The 24,192-nt window shown below is 44.0% G+C and overlaps 1 protein-coding gene and 3 long non-coding RNA genes across 4 annotated transcripts; 2 read left to right on the forward strand and 2 right to left on the reverse strand.

The window, feature by feature from the left end:
* Positions 1-612: 612 nt before the first annotated feature.
* On the reverse strand, positions 613-6,609 carry LOC119397004 (uncharacterized). The gene is made up of 8 exons (XM_037664419.1): positions 6,501-6,609; positions 6,371-6,421; positions 5,508-5,579; positions 5,338-5,391; positions 4,931-5,005; positions 3,331-3,540; positions 1,540-1,699; positions 613-825 (listed from the first exon to the last, which is right to left on the reverse strand). The coding sequence occupies exons 2-6, from the start codon at positions 6,387-6,389 to the stop codon at positions 3,341-3,343; spliced, it is 420 nt and encodes a 139-aa protein (XP_037520347.1). The 5' UTR covers positions 6,390-6,421; positions 6,501-6,609; the 3' UTR covers positions 613-825; positions 1,540-1,699; positions 3,331-3,340.
* A 2,086-nt stretch (positions 6,610-8,695) lies between these two features.
* On the forward strand, positions 8,696-11,050 carry LOC125759058 (uncharacterized). The gene is made up of 3 exons (XR_007416667.1): positions 8,696-9,240; positions 9,321-9,462; positions 9,834-11,050. It is a non-coding gene; the product is annotated as an uncharacterized LOC125759058 (long non-coding RNA).
* Positions 11,051-11,097: 47 nt separating this feature from the next.
* Positions 11,098-13,631, reverse strand: LOC125759057 (uncharacterized). The gene is made up of 2 exons (XR_007416666.1): positions 13,461-13,631; positions 11,098-12,612 (listed from the first exon to the last, which is right to left on the reverse strand). It is a non-coding gene; the product is annotated as an uncharacterized LOC125759057 (long non-coding RNA).
* Positions 13,632-15,133: 1,502 nt separating this feature from the next.
* On the forward strand, positions 15,134-23,208 carry LOC119397006 (uncharacterized). The gene is made up of 3 exons (XR_005184523.2): positions 15,134-15,377; positions 17,226-17,381; positions 21,448-23,208. It is a non-coding gene; the product is annotated as an uncharacterized LOC119397006 (long non-coding RNA).
* The last annotated feature ends 984 nt before the right edge of the window (positions 23,209-24,192 follow it).

Consider the following 24,192-nt stretch of genomic DNA (forward strand, 5'->3'; position numbering starts at 1 on the left):
AGACAGAAAAATGAATTTTTAAAATACTCGTAGTATTTCTGGATCTGTTGTAAATGTATGACACTAGTTTAATGTGACACTGTAACTTAGACAATATAGAGTTCATGGAAATAGAAGTTTGAATTCTTTATTTTACTGCACATTTGCCATGCATAAAGGGCACGCATATATATATAATAAGGAAACATTCTCCTCACTGGAACTGTTAATACAAAGCTTAAAGTAATCATTTTCTTTCTCTGTTGTTCCCTTAGCCTAAGTGAAATTTTGATTTCCTGAAACACAATATCTTTACTAGCACACTCAACTTGCTTAATTCTCATCTACTAGTGCAGAATTCAGGGTTGTATTTGCTTGTTCGGATGCTTTTGCGATTACTGCAAGGGCACTTTCTGAACAATGTACTATGTAGTGGACCTGATTTTAGCATTAGACTATTGGTGCAGTTAATTACTCTTTGCTCTTAAATCTACAAGCAGCGTGCAAGTAAGAAAATTAAGTTTTAGGAAACAAAAAGTTCAGTTCAGCACAGGAAACAATGCACCAGAAAAATGATGGCACTGAATATGGCGTACATAAACAAGAAACAACAAAGAAGGAATGAAACAGTGGTGAAGAAAAACACAAATTTTAATACACACAATGCAGAGAATTTGCAGCAAATAACTGACCTTCAGGATTATCTTATTAGTTGAACAAACAAAGAAAGAAACTATTTTTGTTGCGCGGCAAGCCGCTCAGCAGTATGACGGAACCAGGTCATCGCAGCCTTCTCCACATCCTTCAGGCTCGCATTCGGGTTTTGGATGTCATTAGTCAACACGCCTGCATGCATAGAAGCAAAGTTATCGTTCCTGTAAGTTTTGCACACCACACAAAACTTGGGCCAGTATGGCACTCTTCTAGAAATTAAGGCAGTTTCGCATGTGTGGTGCCAAGCCTGTAGGAAGTGCGGAGCTGGGCAGCCTTATTTGTTTCTCTTTGGTTTTTTCTTTGTTTCCGCCTCTCTTTTTTTTTTTCCTCCTTTTCCGTCTTGCTGTCTTTTCTTCTCTTTTTATTTTCATTTATTCCTTCCTCTCTCTTTATCTATTTCTTTCTATTTCTAATCTTCTTTCTACCTTTTCCTGTTCTTTCTCTCTATTTCTCACTTGCCTCCTCTTTTTTCTATTTTTTTACATGGTTCTGCCTGCGTAATGCCAAGCAATGGCAGCATATGACAGCCCGGGCCCCAAATGTGCTCCACACTTAATATCATCATCAAGCCGCTCGAAGAACAAGAAGAAGACCTCCTTGGTGCGAGCACGCGCTCATTACGCTACAGATGGCTATGTTATACGTGGTTTTGCCTGCATTATGCTAAGCGATGACAGCATACGGCAGCCCGGGCCCCGAAAGTACTACACACTTAAAAACTGAAAGTAAATACCAGGACTAATTGCACCAAAGTATAAATAGACAACCTAGCTATATTGAGTATACTGCTTGACATAAGATTTCACAAAAAACCAAGTTATATCAAGCTTGCTACACCTGACTCACCGCACATCAGCTTGCAGAGGAGCAGTTCACAGATTCTTTTTTTTCCCTTTGTGCCAAACCAACTGAAGCCCACTGCAGAATTCCAGCTGAGGAGGGACTGCAGTACACGTGTTCTTCTCTGTTTCGTCGAATCTCCCTCTTGTACAGCCATGTACTTTTTCTGTTAAAAAGAAACAAGAAGATATACAGCCAGAAAGATACATTGGGATCCAGTTTAATTTGAATGTTTTGCAACATAAGTAATCTTGTGGTGATAAAGAAATACAAGCTTGCTTCTAGCTTTACTTAAAGGAGTGGTGACAGAAAATTTGTGAACCTCTGTTTTTTGCTCTTAATCAATGGCTACTGACTCGATAATAGCGGCAACGAAACTCATTTGCCCCAGCGCGAAACGAATGTTTAATTATATGCTCGTATGTTACGACCGGAGGCAGTTTCGATTTCGAAGAGCACTCGGTAGCCCCGTGACGTAGATGGTCTACTTGGTAAACAAGACCGCAAGAATTAGTGACGTCACTGGCCAGCTTCTGCTATGTTGTCAGTGCTGCTGTTTCGTTTGCTGTGTTGAGCAGGTGTTGAGCGTTGCGAGTGCTTGTTTCCTCGATTGTCAAACTACGTTGCTTATCTAGTGCGGCGATGGACGAAAGAGCTGGCAGGAGTGTAAAAATCAGTAAGAAAAGCTCGATTCACTTTGCGAATCTCGCCGGTAGCTGCGATTTTGTTCTTGTAGTCGTTGTCCAACTGAGGCGACGTTTTCCGCCAGGCTTGGAGTAGCCGCAGCATTAGACGTGCTGAAACATTTTCGCTCCGATCATTCGTAAAATAGCAGGATATGAGAAGTGACGAAGGAAGCATTGAAATCACAACATTGGCACTCTGTAACAGTGTTTATGCGTAACATGCAAATGACGTGATGCACGCTTTACTGACTCGTATTTATATCGGGCAACGCCGCGTTCTCAAGGCATACCAATCCCACGTAACCACGTCGGAGGGTCGAAGCAGTTATTTGTCCACTACGCAATATGATCCCGGCAGCAGAGAGCTTTAGTTCGTCTGTAGACTTCCTATCGTTTGCGGGTACCTGGTTACCGGAGCTGTTGACGGCTGCAGCAGTAGCAGCAACTGCGTACAACTGCGGAGCCCGTAGCGACATCTTGTGGCGTTTTGTCCAACTACAATAACTTTTTTTCGATTTCTTTTCCGTCGCGTTATAGTTCTTGTCCGGAAAAAAAGCAATGAGAATACTGTGAGTTGCTTATTATCTCACTGCAAATGCTTTACACAGAATCAGTAAGCGGGTAAGTCACTGCGATGTTATATTGTAGGTCTCTGGTAAGGATATGCATCATCAGGTGTCGCTACCAGCGTTGTCTGTCTCGTACACGCCTCCGGTAACCCGGCCAGAACTCGTGACGTACGTGGTATCCACTCGGTGACCTCATCGTCTTTTGCTTCTATTTCCGATCCGGCACTTTCACGAACTTCAAAACTCAATTAAAATACCTTTTAGGCTGTATTTGTGGCTGATACTGCACAGATGGCACCTATATGCACCCATTAGTGTGATTCAACAGTCAAATTGTGTCCGAATTTTTGTGTCACCACTCCTTTAAATTCTTTAGAACTGTCATACGCAGCTAGCTATGTAAAAATTCAACAGTACGTCATTAATCAGACTGTCATAAGTAATATTCACATGCATTTATAAATGCCTAGTCACTCCAACATGCTGTAGTTACAAGACAGGCAACATTATACTGAGCTTAGGCAATGAAACAGAGAAATTACCATTTGATCATCAGCTTGGCTGTCTGTCTGTCTCGAGGTTCTCCTCATACGCGAGAACATCCGCCACATTCGAGAAAGGCAGGTCTGGGAGGCCATGAGGGTGCGGAGCTGCACTGTCGGCATTACTTAGCAGCTCGTTGAAATATTGCAAATGGGCTTGCTGGGTGTGCTTTATGCTATTTAACACTTGTAGTATCCTTTCCATGAAGGCTGAAAAAGAAGTGATGGCATCAGTGTTATGAAAGTTTTCAGTTCAGCACTATGTCTAAGATGAAAAACTACCGCAATGATTCGAATGGGTTATGTAATGTTCAGTGCTTTGCTTTTCCAGGTAGCTATAGGTCAACCTATAGCTTTAAAACTTTTCAGTGAATTATATGGCAACACATGGAAAAAAAACGGTCATGAACATTGCTGAGAGTTACTCGTAGGAGCGCTAACAGCAAAGCATGAGTCTTCTTTGCAATAAGAATTGTTAGGGTTTTACGTTCCAAACCACGACATGATTATCGTAGCCAAAAATTTTGACTACCTGGAGTTCTTTAACATGCACTGAAATCTACGTACAGCCTTCTTTGCAGTTTTTGCGACATTGGCTTGGTGATAACAGTGTAAGTGAGGATCTACGATTTGATCGATGCTGCAGCAGCACCACGAGCACAAATGTTTTATAAGTCACCGCTTGCACACTAGCAACCATCGTTGCTCAAATGATGAAGCATGCTCCCCCCCCCCCTAAAGAAGAACGAAGGGATAAACTGCGCCTCTGACTTATGGTTAGAATGACAGAAAGCTGAGCTAGTTTGTAGGTACTCATATTAAAGAGACAGGGCGTGAGAACACGGACACAAGAGAGAAGCCAAGATGTCAAGGCGTTTGTGGTGTCTTGAGTTCCCTCTTGTGTTCATATTTGCACGCCCTGTCTCTTCAACATGACTCATGGTAGTGTGCCACTGTGTCACAACGACAATGGGAAAGTATGTTATGCCAGCAGCAACATACAATTTTTTTTTCATTTGTGCTACGTGGCTGCGTAATAGGAGAGGGTAATGAATGCTCACACTAATACTATTACCATAAAACCACAGCAAGGTGAGGCACACTGTGCAGAAGCTATGCAGTTTGTGTTTCTATTTATGCTGATACATAGCATATATGAAGAAAATAGGACACTGCCCAGATACACGAGCTCAAGAGATGAAGGTGGAGCAATACAGCAGGCTGTTACACTGCCTGAACACAAATCGTATTACTGGTGACAGTCCTTGTAAGATGGGTTCTGCCATAATTTTTTCCATCATGAAGCCAGCAACCCAACTAAAAAACTAAGCTGATTTAGTGCTAAGAATATCACCTTCCGTTTCCAACACGTTACAATAAAGAACAATACTCATGGAATTAATTTCACTCTTCTGGGCATGCATTATCACATATGTGAATAGTACATCTACAGTACAAAGGAAACATTTGCCTCAAGTAAACATGAAGCAAGAAAACACATAAACAAGACTGCAATTTTTCCCTTAGTATTAATAGGACCCAAGGACACTGAACAGTATGGACTGTATCCATTAAAGAATAAAGAAGGTTAATGACATACCGAGCACTTGTGGGTCTGTTTGTGACCTTGTAGCCCCGGTCACATATGCGGGTCCTGGACTGTATGGTGGTGAATCTGAACATAATTGACACCACAAGTTAACATCTAGAGTTACACAGACAGGCAGACAGAGATAAAATAGATAAGAGACAGACAGGCAGGCTCAAAACACCTGAAGTGGGCAAAGAATTCTCAATTTAACGAGTAAATGTAAATAAACTACAGCAACATGCTATAAGACATCAGAATGACATACCAAGCATGCTCGGTTCCATGTGTGGCCATGCAGCCGCAGCAAGAGCCACAGGCATTTGGCCATAGCACAATGACTATACAACAAAACAAGGTAAAAACTGGAAACATTGCATGACATCAACATAATGATGTATACCGCATAAATGACATACCATGGAATTGCAGTTCCGTAAAAGAGTTGGCAGCTTCCAATATGTGCAAAGCACCTAAAACATAGAAACCATAGTTTGCACTCCACCTTGCCGCACAATGCAAAAGCAAAAGCAAACACCCAACCGCAGCAAGATAAAACATTGCTATGTGAAACTGCAGAATGACATACCAAGCATGCGTGGTTCCATGTTTGGCCTTGCAGCCGCAGCAAGAGTTGTGGATACTGGTATGTGCGATGAGCCTGAACATAAAACAGACCACAGGCATTGGGCACACGGTAAACATGTCTGAGAGCAGATTGAAGCCCTTCACGCAAACCAAAATGACAATAATGTCCAGAATCCAGCAGTAGTGTGACATTTGCCACTCTTGGTGTGGACAAAAGCGCCCTGGCGCTACTTGGTAGCTCACACATGCAAGAATACGAGCGAAGAACCTTTAACAGATTTGTGACGGCATCGTGAGTCACACTTGACTCTAAGCTCCATTGTCACAGGTCTTCTCTCAACGATGCAATATCCAGTTCTTTCAATATACTTGAGTTAGAATCCGTTGCAGTGTCCTGCTGTGTAAGGTATCTGTGGCACCCGTCGGGCACGTTATCGGATTCCACGGGAACGCTGTGCATGTTGTCACCAGTATGGTGCTCCTAGTCGCAAGATTCCAGCATGCCGCCATAAATGCCGGCACTCGCAACTTGGCCGAGCGAACGGTTCAGAGGTGGTTCGGGAACTTCTGGCTGATTGGAGGTAAAAGCGACACGTGAAAGATTCTCCTCCGCGTTAGTACATTCGCCAGCAGCTACAAATATTGCGCGCACATCGGCCTGCACGGCGTGACTGATCAACAGTCGATCTCAACGTTTTTAGATTACTTGGTCGATCTCGGAGTAAACCACGTGGTAACCGGTAAACTCACTTGTGTCGTGCTGTTTAAGCGGTTGACGTCTAAAGTATAGCATCGCACTGCACATTACAAAAGGCATATGAACACAACAAACGTGGAATAATGATAAATGCAACGATAACTTACTCTCGTATTCGCTTTCCATGGCGCGTGCTTCCCGCCAAGCGTATGCAAGCTCTAAAGATAAAAAACAAGGCCAACACACGTGTATCTTCACGCTTGACAGATCAAAAAACAGTAGGAAAACAACACTTACCTTCGATTACAACCAGCTCCGCGAACCCAAATTTCAGAGTGCGCACGAATTGTAACTGTTGTAACCGCACGCAGCGCACGCAGAGAACACGCTTCAAATGCGGAACTATAGAAACAGACTGCAGCCACAGCCGCGTTGTCGTAATGCTGTCGTACATATAATGAGCATAAAATAAAAGAAAAAGTTAAGAAACTACAGCGCACTTCAAATACGAATTACAAATATTTTGTTTTCATAATTTTTCGCCTGCCCACTTAAGAGCAGTGTACATGTAAAACGATACACTCAAAGAACTGAAACCGAAACTTATCGCCGCTTCTCGAACGGAGCACACAGGAAGGTTAGTTTTACATGGGACGGTTTCAATCCCCATTAATGTTTAACTATATTGGAATTTTTCGTGTACCATCTGAGCAAAGTGCCTTAAAACAGTTTAGTGAGCAAGGTTGATCGCATGCATAAATGTGGTTCCGAATAAACGAGCAACGCGCAGCACACCAGCCCATCACGCAATATATGTCATTGCTCAAGGCGGACGTGCTTTAATTAATTAAGGCCTGCACGAAAGAATAATTAGTATGCAAAACTTCAACAAAGAATAGCCGTTGTGTGTTCTCGCCTGTTTAATTAATACATGTTAATTATTTGTGAAGGGTTGCGCAAGTTCCATATATATGTATTGGTGCGATTTTAAAGAATGATCGCTGGAAGTGTACGTTATTAATTCATGAAGACAACATGCATATATGTGTGCTAATATGAGTAAGTAGATTAAAAACGCGTGGTTGATATGAGGCATGCAAGCATCCACCCATTCATGTCCTCTTCTGGGATGTTTAATGGGCATCCGTTCGCTGAAGTCTACGGGACACCCATATGACTTCCTTTTTTGGATGTGGGACTTAGGTACTTGTTTGGGGCATCCTTAGGACTTTTCGTGTTGTCTGGGATGTGTCCGTGTCAGCCTGGCGGCGCTGTTGGGTCCATGCACTAGAGTTATACAGTAACTCTACATGCACCGCACAGTGTTGTCCCAACCCGCGCGAGAAGAAAAAAAAAAAAAAGAAACGATGACTTCAAAGAGCATGCAGCCCATGCAGCCGCATGCTTTTTGAAAATGACGTCAGAAAACAAACAACAACAAAAAGCAACGAGGCTCCGCCCCCGTCCCTCAGTGCACCTCCGAAAAGGGCGACCCATATGTTTCGGATACACGTTGCGCCGCGCGGTGCACGAGCCGCTCCCAGAGACGGTACGTCCAGCTAGACTGCACCCCATTATTTGGTACTTCGTGCATACACTTAAAAATCACGTACAACGTCGTGTCAGCGAACATTTAAAGCGTAAAATTTTCGTCGATACAACTGTACGCATGTATTACGTGTATGCGCACCTTTCAAATTGTTTCCACTTTAACAGCATGCACGGAAAAACAGACAATCGTCAGCGAACGAAGTGAGGACACTTACACGTGAAAAGTGATCCCAGGCGTCTTCTTATTGCGATTTGTGCAGCCATAAGCGACACACGAAGTCACCATGGCCTCGTAAAATGTTTAACTGTTTTACAAAAGCATGCCACCGTGCCCAAAGACAACCAAGACAACTGCGACGGCGGGGCAACGGAGCGCACTCCGTCGTCTGCTTCCGAGTTTTTCCTTTTGCAATATGGCGGTGACCGGCTTCACTTACGGGGGCGCTCACTGGCTAGTTAGAGTTACTGTATATGCTACCTTTAGGTAGCAGAGTTGCGCCTCTGATAGAACTCGCCGCTCGCGCCACCATTCGCCCAGCGCGCTCACGTGCTCAAAAAGCATCCGTTTTACGGAAAGCCAACTTCACGGCCGCGCGGGTGCTGGCGATCGCCGCGCCATCACCGCTGTATCAAGCCAAATCAAGCCGTCCGGCGAAGAGCAAGACGGTCCAGCTGAGTTCGGATTGTTTGTCGTTGTTGTGGTGGTGTCTTCTGCGGCCGTATAATGAATCGCTGTTCCGTGTTCCGTATTCCGTTTTGGCCGCCATTAGCGCCCTGTGATTGGTCGTTTCAGCTGTCACTCAAGTGACGTGTCGGAAGCCCAAATTTTGGTGACGTCAAAATGACGAGTACGCGCTCATTATGCTAAAATATACGGAATCGGTTCCGTCCAAGCGCGGAACAATCTGCGAGTGGCCCCGTTTCGACGGAATAGCAAACATGGCGGTGCCGGCGAGCTTTTTCGTGTTGTTGGCGGCGATCGCTCGGCGGCTCGGCAGCACCGTGGGCGCCGTGAGCGCCCGACGACGCGTTCGACATGCCAGTCGATGAAAGAGTTCGCCGTCACTTTCGCCCGAAGAAAGGAAGGTGCGGCGGTTGTGCGACAAAGTGGCCGAGGAAGGCGCGCGACGGCGCGACCGACTTCGCTGTCGGTGCAGCCTGTGGGTGTTGTGCGGCCTTCGGTTTTTCGCGAGTGGCAGCTTTCAAGCCTCGTTTGGAAGCGAGGATACATGCAAGCTGCGGTGAGCAGACTGTGTGCGATGTTGTGGCGGAGGTAATCGCGCACGCCGGGATCCGTAACAAGTGGGTTCACTTCCCGTGGACGCCGGATGAAAAGGCGGCCTTGAATGTTTCCTACTGCTGCCGGCGTCATAGGATGCGTGGACGGCAGCGACGCAGCGTTGCCGTCATCATTGCACCGAAGGGTGACCATCACAAGGCGGCATTTTATCCCCGCAGAGGACATTATGCCCACATCGTCATGCTAGTAAGTATCGGTCTTCCCATCCTTTCGAGCGCATGTCCGCGTAGCGAAATGTGGCTCACAGCGGTTCATGCTTTCGTCAGATCTGCGACGCAGACATCGGAATCCTGCCGTGAACCACTGAGTTTGGGATCAGACTACGACGCCCACGTCTGGCGGACAACGCGGCTGCGTGAGCGCATCGAAGGGGCCCGGATTGCCGCGGCCGTACCTTCTGGCTTCTAGGTGAGCAGAACAAAAAGTTGGTATATTCACAGTTTGAGCTAACAGAATATTTGCTCGCGCTACGGTTAATGCCCTGTTTGATTAGCTCCAGGTACTTGGTAACTGTGACAACTTACAGGATGTCACTCACTGCACGTGTGTCATCTTGCAGCTATCGGTTATCTGCTCCATAATATCGACAAATGACTCACATTGTCATGACAGCCCATTTGTAGTAGTCATGCTTCGCGTAGTACGGGTAAGTCAGACTGGTGAGGTGTATAGCATTAGATCATGTAGATGATGCTATCATTGCTCTCTTTGTGTGGCTCAGCCTTGTGGATCTCTTACATGGAAGCAGTATTTACAACACACCACTTGTATTTGTGCAGGTGACAGAGGCTACAAACCAGGACCATGGCTCCTGACACCTCTCCGAGGCTGTCCTCTCAGAAGCGGTGTTAAAAAGGCAAGTGCTACACCGCACATGCTGCAATGCAGTCTGTAATGAAGCGTTGTGCTGGGCGTTTGAAGAGCTGCTTCCGCTGCGTTCAGCAGTGCAGTTGTACCCTCCATTAAGAATCAGAATGTGCATCTCACATTGCTGCAGCATGTGCAGTGTTGCACTTGCCTTTACATTGCAGAAGGTGACAGAAATGTTCATGATTTCAGCGAGCGACGATTCCAATAGTGAGCATGGCAGTGTTGTCAGGGATGACCCCGAACCACTGCTTAGACAAGGAAGGTCATCACGCTCCTCATGTATTCCTGGACAAGCTGTCCGCAGTGGTAATCCGCTATTTGGCTAACTGCACCACTGACAACAGCGCTAGGCAAGTGTCATTTCAGTGAGAAACATGTGCCTAAGAAGTAACAATAATATATGTGGTTTTCCGTGCCAAAACCATGATACAAGTGTGAGCCACACTGCAGTGGAGGACTGAATTTATCTTGACCACCTGTGGCTCTTTAACGTGAATCTCAATGCAAGTACAGCAGTGATCCTGCACGTTACCCTCATGGAGATGTGTTCGCTGTCAGCAGGAACCGACCCATGCGCTGAATGAAGCTTAGCAGCACGACTTCTTACCTGCTAAGATGTTACCTAACAAGTAGAAGAAAACGTTTCGAAGTTAAATTTCCTGGTAATAATAAATCGCTGCTGGGTTTCATCATATGCTGTATGACCAGGTCTTTCGCAGAACTTGACTACACGTGACTGGGTCATTTTTATGTGGCCATAGATAGGAACTTTTCATTTAGCAACTGTCAATATAACGCACTGTACTCAGCAGCTGAGTGCTATAGCCAATTCTCTGGAAAGCAAGGGTTTGTTATTGTTTTTGTTACTGCTGACCGTCCTCTAATCACGAACATTCTGACCGTTATCTGCTCTATGACTGGGAGTGCACACCAAGTCTTTGTCTCCACACTTCCTGTATAACAACACACGGCTCGCCTTTTGCTTCACGCACAACTTGCGGGCACTGTGCTCTTTTGTTGCACATCCACCACACTGTTCCTTTTGAAAGGGCCAACTGATGCTGAAACAGATCGTCTGGCATTTCAAGTACCTTTTTCTCATTCAGAAGTGTGCTCATTTGTGAATGAAGAAGTAATGTGAAAGAATATGTAAGCAGTCTCTTCAAGACAGAACCTTGTAAAAAAAAAGAATTTATTCGTGTTCACACCAATGCAAAGACGGCACATACATTCTGTAAATAAACGTACATTGTGAAACTGTAATGTCATGTTTTTAAAGCATTACTGACATTTATTACATGCACAAGTTACAAGAAACATCGTGCTGAAGGAAGCACAGTGTGACATCGTACTGCATGGGTAATTAATGACTACTATAATGCAAATATAGATAACATCAGCATGCCTTTCTACTAATGACATATCACGTTGCTAAAAGCGTTATATGCATTTCAAGGAGCACCTTTGTCGTCGCGTGTGGCAGGGACCAATACTGTAACCAATGTCTGCGCACCTCAAATTTTGGTTTAAGTTCGGCACATGTTGTCTCTGCTTATTGCTGCGTCCCATCATACCGCATGAAAAAAAAAGAGGGACACATGAAATGTGCACAGTATACGAATCACAAGGTACGTGGGCAATTGTGTGCACAGCTATGCATTTCAGATATATTACAGAGTAGTATAGTACCCCTCACAAGATGGGGGTTTGTCAATGTTTATAAGAAAGGACAGTTGCATAACAATGGTATTACATGAAGCAGCAAGACAAACCAATGTATACAGTGTGCAAAACACGCCTGTGCAATTGACGGGATGCTTTCCTGAATAGGCAATAGCAAAGTTTTTTCTTACAGATATAGCGTCAACATTACATAAATGTAAAATGCATGTTGCAATGTAACTGGCCTAATTTGTTTGCAAAAAAAGTATATGTTTGGTTTTCGAGGACATAACTTTGCAAAAGGATTGATAGCTGTGATCCACGCAAAAGTCAACTGCAGTTTCAAAAAGGACACAGATAGTAGCCTGTGTGATTATTTTGCTCAGTGTAAAAGCACCTCCTGTGAGTGGCAAACAGGCATATCATCCTTTAGTGCAACTTGTAAAAACACTTGTGTCATATACATTTCAACTTCAAGTGACATCATGAAACTACAGTCTTTTGGTGTACAGTCAAGCATGGTCTTCAATTCATTTCAGATAGCTCACTAGCACATGTCAAAAAACTTATGAAGAGCAAGCACTGCCACAAAATCTTGCACTGTGAGTTTCACTGGAGGGAAAGGCTATGCTTACAGGCTTACCGCATGAAATGACGCCACATGATATGTGTTGTGTGCATCATTTCAGAAGGCTGACGATCACATGTCAAAGCAACTTGTGAAGACGTGCTCACACTACCACAAGAAAGTGGAGTATCGATTTAAAAACACTTATGCACTGCACTTGTCACACCAAAAAGATGACACGCAAGTAAAGAAACATGAAACAAAGAACACAAAAATGAAGACATGTTAAAACGGAAATAAAGTCTTAATGTTCATGGCCGACAAGGTGGCTACAGCAGCAGTGAAGACTGGGGAACTCCAGGCCCAATGGCAGCCAGGAGATGTTAGAGGGTGCCTGCGATGCATTGGGTAGCCGAACGCATGCCCCTCACTCCATCGACCAGCTCGGGATGCTGCAGCTAGAGAAATTCACAATGTATTACAGGCCACTTAATGCAAGAACACACAGGATACCAAACTAATGCTCCATCGGTTTGATTCGGATAGTCAGCGATGACAAGGCATTTGTCATTGAGCTGGAGAAAAAATCCAACCGTTTTTTGTTATATGTTTAAACCAGGGCCCAACCACAAGACCTCAAATAGATTTGAAGTGTTGGTTCCACTTATTCTTGTTCCATGAAAATGTGACCCTGAATTGACTCCGCTTCTTCTTAACCTCGGTACAAGCACTTCAATGTAGCATCGTTAAGTCTTCACACTTGAGCCTCCTTTACGTGGCAAAAAAACCTCGGAACTTGGCGAAACACTCGTAGCACTTCTAGCCACACACACACCAAAAACAGGCCCGCCGCTGCTGGAACAGTCTGAGAGGTGGCTCCGTAAATTTTCCCCCTTTTTTTTTCAGAGTTCTCGCCGCAACGCGGTAAACCAATGCAGCATATATCATACAGTTCTTTGCAGGCTACAACAATTACACTTATCAAATCTATTCGTCATATCATCACAAATGAAACACCGTGGTGTGCATGTTAACACAAATGTTTTACGCAACAAGTTTCTTCTGTGCAAGTTCGATTCATCAGAAATGTACGTAAAATGCACAGGGGAAAAAACTGAATGTGCACGTCCATGTACGCTGTAACTACGCTCGCTCACGCACTATCGTTCACGAAATCAAAAGGTGAAGCTTACTAGATATCAGACGATAGAAGTACAGGCTTCCCCAGTTCATAACGATTTTTTTTCGCTACCTGTAAGAACCAAAGCAAAGTAAACATAACGCGGTAACAGCACTGTTTACTCACCTTGCGGCTAGAATTCCATGTTTTCCTTGCTCTTCGCAGCTTCCGATATTCCTCTGCGACGAAAATACTCCCCGGTAGTCGCGATCACATTCTTTTCGCAGCATTATAGGCGACAGAACAGAAAACACGGCTCGCAGAGACGATCAGCTGCTTTTCTCGCAACGGCCGCCTTAAGCGACTTGGATTGGATGCAAAAGCAACACCCATGTGGCTACGACTCTCAAAATACGTTTGTTTTGCGTTTACTTTGCAATACGCTTCATTAACCTTAGCACCAGAAGCTCATAAAACAAATTTATTTTCATTTACGTACAATTGTTCTTTTGTCACACGCTCGCGGACGAAATAAACGAGTTATACGGCCCCTTTGCGGCCCTCAGCCAAAAAGTCACTAAAGCCCCTAAATTTTCTCCCCGAAAATACCTACAAAATACTAGGGATTTCCCCAGAATTCCTACGTAAAAAACGCCAACTGCCGCACTTGTCTTGCTCAACAAGCTATGGGCGGCTACGAGCGCTTTTTATTGGCCAAATTCAAAAAACGTCGCAGCTTCCGGCGTGGGCGGTGCTTCAAGCGTGACGTAACAGGAAAACGGAATACGGAACACGGAATAAAAGTACATTATACGGCCGCTGCTGTCCGTTCTTGCGAACGTCTCCGCGGCGCAGCGCCCTGACTCAGTGTTGCGAAGTTGCGACAATGACAGAATGCTGCGCTCCCCACTGCACGAACCGACTAGAGCACGGAAAGGCCTTCTTCTCGATTCCATGTGACAAGTCTGTTTCCGTCGTTCGTCGCCGTTTCAAGTGGCTGCTGCGCATGAGACGTCAGAAGCCGGCGATAGCGAACAGGATATATATCGCTTCTCTCTCACTGGTCAAAGGTTGACTAAAGATCGAGCGGGACAAAACGGTAAAAATATGCGCGAGTGACTGTGAAGGAGGTGATGTGTGTGAATATGAACCTTACAGGTCTATCAAAACAGCATGATTCATTCCGAGCACTGTGCGGCATAAAAGTTTGAAGCATGACCGAGTGTTTATTATATGCCACATCTACCTAGACGTACGCGAAATTCTCGTTAGCTTGCGCTATTTGTAAAACACAGTGATAATTTTAGCACTTGTTTTCTCGAGCTATTCACTTAATCTTTTGAAGCGCTGCATCAAAAACTACGTGAAACGAATAATTAGGCTGAATTTATTTGGTCCAGAATCGTGACCGTCGCACTTTTCCTATTTGCCATTTAAAACAAAAATATTACTTGCGATAGTGTTTAATCTCCACCTGTTCCATCTCAAATTATTGTTTCTCCGAGCTTTCCATTCTTTTTTTTTAGAATCGAAAGTCATTGCGCCAGCGACGCGTTATGAACGAACGAGAAAGTAGACGCAGCCGCTGGGCCGAGAGGACAGCAGCAACAACAGCAGCCGCGTCGGCTCCTACATTCCAGAGAGGTGGCTTTCCTGCTTATCGTGGATGCCACGGCGGGCAAGATGGCGGACCTATGCGCAACTGTGGCGAGTGTAGTGGCGAGCGTCTAGAAAGCGTACAAAATCCTTTTGTGTTCGACAGCTAGGTACCTAGGGAGAGAATCTCTAGGGATTTTCGATGGTGGCGCCGTCACATCTTGGCGGAGCTTTCTGGAACGCCTCGCCCGATCGGTGTCGGTGTCGGCTGTGCGCGTTCGTCACTTGTCTGACTTGTCTTTGCGCCGACGACGATGACCGCGAGTCATGCAGCACATGCAGCTTTCGTCTTCACAACCATTTGACAACGTAGTCCGTGAACGGGTGTCCCGTAGCGACTTCGTCGTGACTGCCTCAGAGAACGTCTAGTACTGCCTTTGCTTGATTGACGGACGTCGAGGGCGAAACAGAGCGAAGGTGCTGCAATGCGCTGCCTTGCCACAACAAGTAAGTAGCGATCTCTGTTATTTCGAGTTCTGCTTCGCTAGTCTGAAATGTCAGCGTACCTGTTACATTTACATATCAGAGAGCGTGATCATATAGCTATGTTGCCGTTCTTACGTTGTGGATACGGAGCGTGATAAACATTTCGAACTGCGGCACAAGAGGCTCATCCACGATCGCTGCGCGAGCAGAAAAAGTTTTCTGCGAAAGAACCGATCGTGTGTTTTCATGCACTACAGCCGCTACAGTTCGACATGGTTAACTTGCACGAACTCTTCCAATGTTCGGCTTTGCGTAATTGATAACTGCTACTATTATTATCTCATCAACTAATAGGAACAGTTTCTTCGCGCATAAAAGAAGTCTGATTGTCATGTGAAAGAACACATGGCTCTCACTTTGTGGCAATTTCGCAAGTGTTCAGGTTTGAATGTCGAATTTGCTTACATTATGAAGCGTCATCACGCTCCATGTTTCCAAGGGATTGCAGCTGCTTGCAAGAGGAACAGGCGCTCTTCGTTCGCTAGTTTGATACAAGTGCCACAGTTCACCAGACAGCACTTCAACGTGTTTAGTGCGCTCGCATCTGGTGTGTTTGTAAAAAGCCTTCTACTAATTGTAAGCTGAATTGTAAGCGTACTGACGGAAAATATAAACTGAAAGACGAGAAGCGTTCACTCTTCTTTTGTACAGCGTATCTCATGTGCCTGCTTAGCTGCCCTTCAGTAAGATTATGCACCATGTAATGGTTATAATGATTGTGAGAGTGATACATTTAAAGTAGTTGCAATAAAAAACAAATGTAAATGAAAAAGGTATGACTATATACAGCATGATATATGCATCTTTATTTAAGGCATGAACAGCAAGAATGAGGTTAGCTCAAGCAACCAACTTTGCAAAAGGCCAATGGGTGCACAGTCCAGCAGCCTTACGCTTCCTGGAAGACCCTTGTGTAACATTGCTTGTCACTCTCACCAGTCAAACTTGCTTATTGAGTGAAAATGTCGTAGGCTAGACTGCTCTTCTGTCTGCTATATGCTACAATAACATGGCAAACATGCTTTCTGTGTCCCCCGAATATAGGATTACAGCAACATGCAAGGGTGCAGCTGCCACTCTGGTGCAGTAGCGGTACTGTCCATAATGCACCATCCTTTCATAATAGTCCGAAGGTACTAGCCTACACATGGTGTTATCGACACTTGGCTCAAAGCACAACCAAGGTCTATTGAGAATGTAATTAAGTTGTACCTTCACCATCCACACTTGATGTTGAAAAATTTCTTCTGCCTACCTACAGTAAAAGCCCGAGCAAGCGCCCCCTCCTTTTTTCTGGATATTTGAAATATCTGCAAATGGGACCGAGCAAGTGCCCCCGTCTGCCTCCCGCCCTTTTACACTGCTTCATTCAGTGTTTTTATTCGCTTGACAAGGGCTAATAACGACAAGCGAATGCATGCCTATTCAAAAACGCATTTCATTGGAAGCACGTGCGGCTCTTCCACCTCCATATTGAATTTTGATCCGTGACCGAGCAAGGGCCTCCCTCCAAATCTTGTCCGATTATCTTTCACCGTGGGAGTGGTGCTTGCTCCGGATTTTACGGTATTCAGTTAAAACTCGATCTAACGAAGTGATGAGGACACTTGAATGATTTCATTAAATCAGGAAGTTCGTAAAATCGAGAAGGGGATTTTTTGGCTCTTTGAAATCTAAAATTGTAACATATAACAACAAGTTACCAGGCCATTGCTCTCGCGATTAATGTGATTGCTGCCCAGGTGAAAAGTCCGTGAGGCCGGCCTGAGGGTGGCTTTGACATGAGGCTCCCTTGTTGCCTTTGTCCAGGTGATGCAAGCCAGAAAGACCATTACGTGAAGCAGTGATGGGCGAACATATACGTGGAGAACGAACGAAGTGATTGTGCGAGCAGGCCAAGGCAGAAAGTTGCAAGGAGACTATTAGTGCCACGAAACCAGCCACCGCCGCCTGTAGCATCATCCGGTACGTAAGAACGCTACTGACGGCTGAGTCCATTGCTCTATGCATGGGCACAGTGGAGCGTCCAGCCTCGTCAAACTAATGCTATAGGGCTAAAGCGTTAGAGTGCACGCTCGAAGAAAAACCCATCTCTGCAAAATAAATGGAAATCACCACTTTTTACGCAGTTATTTCCAAGAAAACGTTGTTAAATCGGGTTTTGTGGCCGAGCTAATTCATTAATTTCAGCCCTATGGGTATTTGCTGGGAAATCACAAAATACTTTGTGAGATCAGGAACTCCATAAAATTGTGTTTTGTTCGGTCGAGTTTTAACTGAATTTCATTTCCTTAGGAAGCTACACATTACTTATATGTATGTCTCTAGTCACAGAACTATATTTAAGTTGTCCCGTGGGTGTGTGATGAATTTAAATGTCACGAACCATTTCTTGGCAATCAGGAAAGTTACCTGAAATATTGTAGGGTGAGCGAATCATTGTAAACATGCAGGAACTTTCTTTTCTGTCCAATACTTCGTCATTGAGGGACCATTGCAGCTATGTGCTGTCATGCTGCAGCTGCAGTGCGTTAGCAGTGTTCAGACAGGCACGTTGAATCCTGTTCCATGGGTCAGTGACCCTGGGATAAACTGTTATGAGTCACTGTATGGTACTGATGATTGCCTTTAATTTTCCATTTCATAAAAGTCAGCTGGAATGATATAGGGTGAGTGAATCATTGCGGAAATGCAGGAATTTCCTCTTCTGTCCAATACTTCATGATTGAGAGATCATTGCAGTCGCAATGCGATGGCAGTGTTTGGAAGCTGCTTTGAATCCTTGTCCAGTCTTCCCGTTAAGGTCTTTGTAAAAATGTTCAACTCTCTGGCATTTGGAAAAGCCCTCAGCTAATTGTGCCTTCAGTAAAAAAAAAATTAAGGAAAAATTGAACCAAAGCAGACAGGTATAATTGGTCTAGAAAGTGTTCATTTGTACCACTGGCATAGCCAGAGGCATAGCCCCTTTGGTGTTGCACAGCTTTTCGTGCTTTCCTTCCGTCTCACTTTCTCAGGAGACACAGACAAATATGATCGTCACGACCCATAAATGTCTCTTCGATCACGGCCAGTACCCATAAGAGCCTTGGAGATTTCTCGTTCATGATAAGTACGACGTCTCCTACTTTTACTACAAGCAGTGCCATTGATGTGGTGAGCTGATTGTAGCTGTAAAATATATTCCTTGTGCCATCTCTTCCAGAAGGCATCAAGGCATGCTTTTCTTTGCCTCCAACGTCTTTGTAGTTCATCTTTGGTCAAACTAGGCTTCGTCTCCGTGATCTCGTCGTCAGGAATGGAGACTGACCTTCGACCAATCAGACAATGAGCCGGTGTAAGCCGTGGCTCCTCCAGCTGACTTGGTATTACTGTCAACAGACAAGAGTGTACTATTGATTAAACTTCTGTCAACACGGTCTCTAATTCAACATAGTTCAGCAAGGCTGTCTTCCAGGCCTGTTGTAGTGCTGTCTTTACTGTACGTATCAGCCGTTCCCAGAAACCGCCCCACCATGGGGCGCAATCCGCTATAAACTTCCATTTAATTCCATTCTGCCTGAAGTACTGAAGTATGCGTTCATCTCGGACTGACTCACACATACTTTTTAGTTCCTTTGAAGTTCTGTGAATGGAGACAGAAAGCCATATGGGTCGTACATCTCAGCTTCTGCCTTTAAAACATTCCTCTTCGTTGTCTTCATGGATGCTACGAGCTGCATAATATTGGAGGTGTCAAGCCTTTACACGTCATCTTCAGGGTACTAAAGAACTCCCAGTAATTTCTTGTTCTTAGGAACTGTTAAACGAATATCTTTATTAATGCCTTCTCTTTCTTCACTGAGATGTTGAAGACTTGTGGAATTTGTCGTCCATTTACGCAGATGCATTTCTGCTTCATTGATAACATTAGGTGCATTATTGCAGACCAGCAAAGCTGCTTCCGCTGTGTCTGCTTCGGCCACAATGTCGTCGACATAAAACTGGTGTTTTAAACCGCTGGTCATCTCTTCATGTTCTCCCGTGGTATTCTCAAAGTGATGATGAAGAGTGGCACTAAGAAGAAACGGGCTTGATGCGGCTCCAAATGGCACACGATTCATCCTCCATACGTGCGCGGGTACTTTTTCTGCAAAACCATTTTCTTAATATTCTCGTATCGCTTTGTCATACATGTCAACAACTCTTGGTCTTTGAGAAGCCCCCATCGGCAATGGAGTCATGATACGGGCGGTCCTGGCAGTTACACCACATGAGAATTCGTGCCAAATTCCTGCATTACTTGCCCTGCACTGAAAAAGGATGCATATCTGCCATGTGAAAGGGCATGAGTTATTTGGCACTTCGAAAGGGTGGTAATTCTGGTTAGTTGGTTGTCCTGTATCATAAAAAACAGTGCACAAATGGACAAACGAGTTGTCTCTTTGTGTTCATCCATTGTTTTTGCACTGTTTTTTACGAGTTATTTGGTACAATGTGGATGCACTGACAATGCATTTCTTCTTCGGGCATTATTATTTTGACATGCCTCTCACAGTTGCAATAGAGGCCCACCCAAGTGCAAAGTAGGGGTGAGTGAAAAGTCTTTATTGTGTATGGGCCTCTGGTTGAACTTTGGCTTGTACAGTGCCCTAGCTCTCTTTATTGACATACAGTCAGCGTAACAGCACCAATAAACTTTACCACTTTGTCTTTTTGCAGACTGCGGGAACACCATTATCTAGATTGGTACGAAAAGTATATTTATGTAGTCCTCTAAGAATATCATCTGAAACCTGCTTGTGGTTACATCAGAGTGTGTACAGGTGCTTGAAGCCCTTGAAAACAGTTGAAATTGAAAAGCACATTTTCACGGCCCTTCAAATTCCTGGAATTGTTTTCTTTCTCGGAACATGCTTCAATTTCTTTGCATATGGTGTCTAATATTGACTATCAGCTGCTATGTATAGGTAAACGTTCATCAGGCCAACTCCGAGGGCACATGCCGTACTCCTGTTATGGCTCCCGCCCTGTTTTTAGCCTGCCTTCACCACCGTTTGTCTTCTACCATTCATTTAATTTCCTCACCTGGTCTACTTCCTCTCAACTTTCTTCCTGGTGACTTGACTTCACCTCCAGCACTTGTGCTATTTTTTTTCTCCTCTATATCTAACTCTGTATCTAACTCTATATCTAAATCTTCTAGCTCAAACAATGTCCACTGTCCTTATGCAGCCAAAGCTTTAATAAAGTGCTGTGTGTGAGCCAGACACCAATTTTGTATTCTTAATCTGTAAAGCTAACGATATTCATTTGGAAACATTGTTATTGCAAAAAGCTTCTACTTGGGATGCTGCTTTATATCCTTGAGAAACTTTCAGTAGTGATTTTAAAGTCCCTTGGAATTGGGCTATCGAAACCTGTACAAGCCCTGCTACCTTCTCAGCCTAGAGTTAAAGGGACACTAAAGAGCAACACGATTTTTCTCATATTAGTAAACTACTCTTTCGCAATACCAAAAACACCACGCTTGCTGTGAGAAAACACGCAAAAACAAAATGTGGGTGGTGACGCCACCTTGAAGTTTCATTTTACCGATTAGGATCTACGTAGTCCCTAGTAGGCGCCGTCATTTGCCATGACGGCGCCTAGTAGGGACTACGTAGATCCTAATAGGTAAAAGTGAAGTACATTGTCCTCTGAGGGTGCCATAGACTTAACATACCAAGTTTGGGGTAATTTTGTTGAGCCAATGGTGCCAAAATACGATAAATACACTTTAAAAACCGTGACATCACGTGGGGAGATTTTGGCATGAAATTTAAAAAATGAAACTTTGAACTTGATTTTCTCCTCTATTAATAAACCTATGATGGCGAAATTAATGACATTAGAGTTCTCAGAGCGCAATTCATCGATCTAAACCGATTCATTGTTTTTCTTTAGTGTCCCTTTAAACTAATGAACAGTTTTTGTGATTCACATTTATGAGAATGAATGCAATAGGGTTTTCAGCTGTACTATAGTGTGCAAAATACAACCTTTATTTGTGCAGGTGCCCGTGCTGCAAGTTCAGTCGTAACGCCTGTGGAGGGGGATCCGACCCCATGGAGAAAGTAGGGGCTGACGAGCTGCGTTTAAGTATGCTTTGCTGGTGCTTTTAGCTATTTCAAAAGACACAAGAAGTGGCCCGACATCACTTGGCCATAGGCTGCTCTTCCTCATCTCAATGAGCATAGCTCTTGGAACACTGGCTCCGCCAAAAAACTAGCCATAAAGTTCAAGGTAAAGTTTTTAAACCATGTACTTTTTGCCATCTCATGTGAGCTGCCATACACACATAGATGAATCTTTGTTGTTGCTTGGAGGTAGACTTCATGCTTCTCTCCCAGCAGCCCAGCTCTCTTCTCTTTCTATTATGTATTACTTTTCTTTGATTTATGCTTTAATGACCAAAGTATGCATGCTCACTCCCTGCGTGTGAAGGAGAAATGCACCGGTGTTTAAATAAACACCATAAAAGGATGCGAAAAGTTAAAGGACCCCTTGTGACTTTTTTTACTGTAATTTGTAGCCTTGTGTCTGGAAATGCCGAAATTGAGTGAGTCATAAATGCTCTGACATATCGTATAATTAATGCTAGTGTGTCTAATTCTGGCCACTTTTAGCTTCATTTTGAAACACCCGCCTGAGATTGTAAGAAACTACTTCCCCACAGCGGGGAAGCACCTAGGACATTGTGCGCTAAAGGTTTGGTGACATTGACAGCGCAGTTTTCAAATCGGGGGCCCCGCGTGCGATAAAGAATGAAACGATGTGGGTGCTTCGGTATGAGCTAAGCCGGTTAAGTGCATGTCCCCTCAGGAAAATGAAAAGCATTCCTGGCTTAAGCAGCCAAAACCACCCTGAGAGCAGCCCGACAACTGAGCGAGAGGGACGAGAAACAATAGCCCTCGTCAGGTGCCAGTGGTGGTATTGTGTGCATCCTGTCCATCTTTTGTGACGTCAACAATACTGGCTTTTCTTGTGGAACGTCACACGGGGCCTTCATCTATGTCATATTAGTGGAGGTGTCACAAGGTGCTGCCAACTCAGATGAGCGCTCACGCTTACTTTAAAACCAAATTAAGATATCTTAAAGGTAACGTTTGCCACTATTAATTGGCCAGAAGTGCCCACGTGTGCAGGACAATCAAACAACACAAACATCTCGAGGTCTTGATTTTGCTGTCAGGGGCCCATTAAACGGAACTAAAAGTATGCAGAGGGGACAAGAGCCGTACGGGTCCACCCTATGTGTTTTTAAAAGCTGTAAATGATTTAAAGTAGTACTGTGTATTCTACTTTAGGAGACCGGTAAGCAGTCATCATACTTGCAGAAAAACTTTTTTTCATAAAAACGTTACCAAGCTTATGTTGAATGCACTAGTCTTTCTTTGATGGAAATGATTTCAGTAACATTATTTTGTCACTGTATAACCATAGCGGTAGCGATCTTGCCATGCTTTCTTTTGTTCTTCAGCTTTCGAATAATATTCTTCTATGTAGGAGTGTGTTTTCCCATCATTATGTTTTTTGGTAAACAGAACGATTACTTTATTGAAGAGACTGATGCTGGGACTGCTGGTACATAGTTCAAAATGTATGTAGGGAAGGAGGAATTGTACAAGCACAGACACCCAGTGTGTGTGTGCATTCCATTACTTCCTCTTGTGTAAGACTCCTTGAGGCTGAGTGTTGTTCTTTCAAACTCTTTTAGTGAAATTGTATGAGCTATGTTTATTGCACAAAAATAAAGCAGTCTTTATAACTGAAATCTTGACTGACTCAAATGAAATAATTTCACTTTTCACACAGCTTAAAATTTTATTTAACTACGAAACAAAAAGGGGGCGCCGACCATTCTAAACAGAACATTGATGACGTTTCGACTTCCAGCATGGAAGCCTTGTTCACGATGAATACATCATCAGAAGTGGCTCGTTTTATTTGGAAGACGAACGTCATAAACATTTTGTTTGGACTGGTCTGTCTCTCTTTTTTATTTCAAATGTACCCTCCTAGCCAGACTGGATTCCGCCATGATCCCGACTTCAAATGTCATTTAACGTACCAAGTAAGTGCTCACTGAACAGCAACATCTTGTGTTGACAAGTGTGTAGAAGACTAGGAGTGGCACAGTCATCATTAGGATCCATTCAGTGTGTTCTAATAAAGGAAGATGTCGATGGAGGGCTTCACCATGGTGACAGCGGCTCATCCTTTTTTCTTCAATTGTGTTTTTCTCCATAATACATTGAGAGCCAATCTTTGAGATAGAGACTTAGGACAGAAAGCTAGGGCTATTTCTGAAGTGTAGTAGCTTGTAATGTTTTAATTGTCATAATCTTTCGCAAGTGGCAAAAATTGATTTTCTTAATGAGTGGGACCTTTAATCTTTGTTTTTGCAATCAAATTTTTTTTGCTATCACACAAAAAAAAGGTACAAAATCGAATTTTTGAACTTCGCGCCGAACCCTACTACCGGTCAGTCAACATGACGTCACTAATCGATTTTATTTTTTTTTATCTACGGCTGGTTTCTGCAGATCAAAATGTTACGAAGCCTCAGCGAGAGTGGAAAAGCGCGAGGCTATCTTTGTTCCACACCTTGAGCTCAGCCAAATAACCCAGAAGTATGTTACACAGTAATAAATGTTTCCCATGGAGAAAAAGTTCTCTATTTTATGCATTTATGATTGGCGCCCGCAAATGACGGATCGATTGAAGGCGCTTAAAAATCGCGATTCGGTTCGGTTTC

The sequence above is a fragment of the Rhipicephalus sanguineus genome, chromosome 6 (assembly GCF_013339695.2).
Source record: "Rhipicephalus sanguineus isolate Rsan-2018 chromosome 6, BIME_Rsan_1.4, whole genome shotgun sequence".
NCBI classification, from domain to species: Eukaryota; Metazoa; Arthropoda; class Arachnida; order Ixodida; family Ixodidae; genus Rhipicephalus; species Rhipicephalus sanguineus.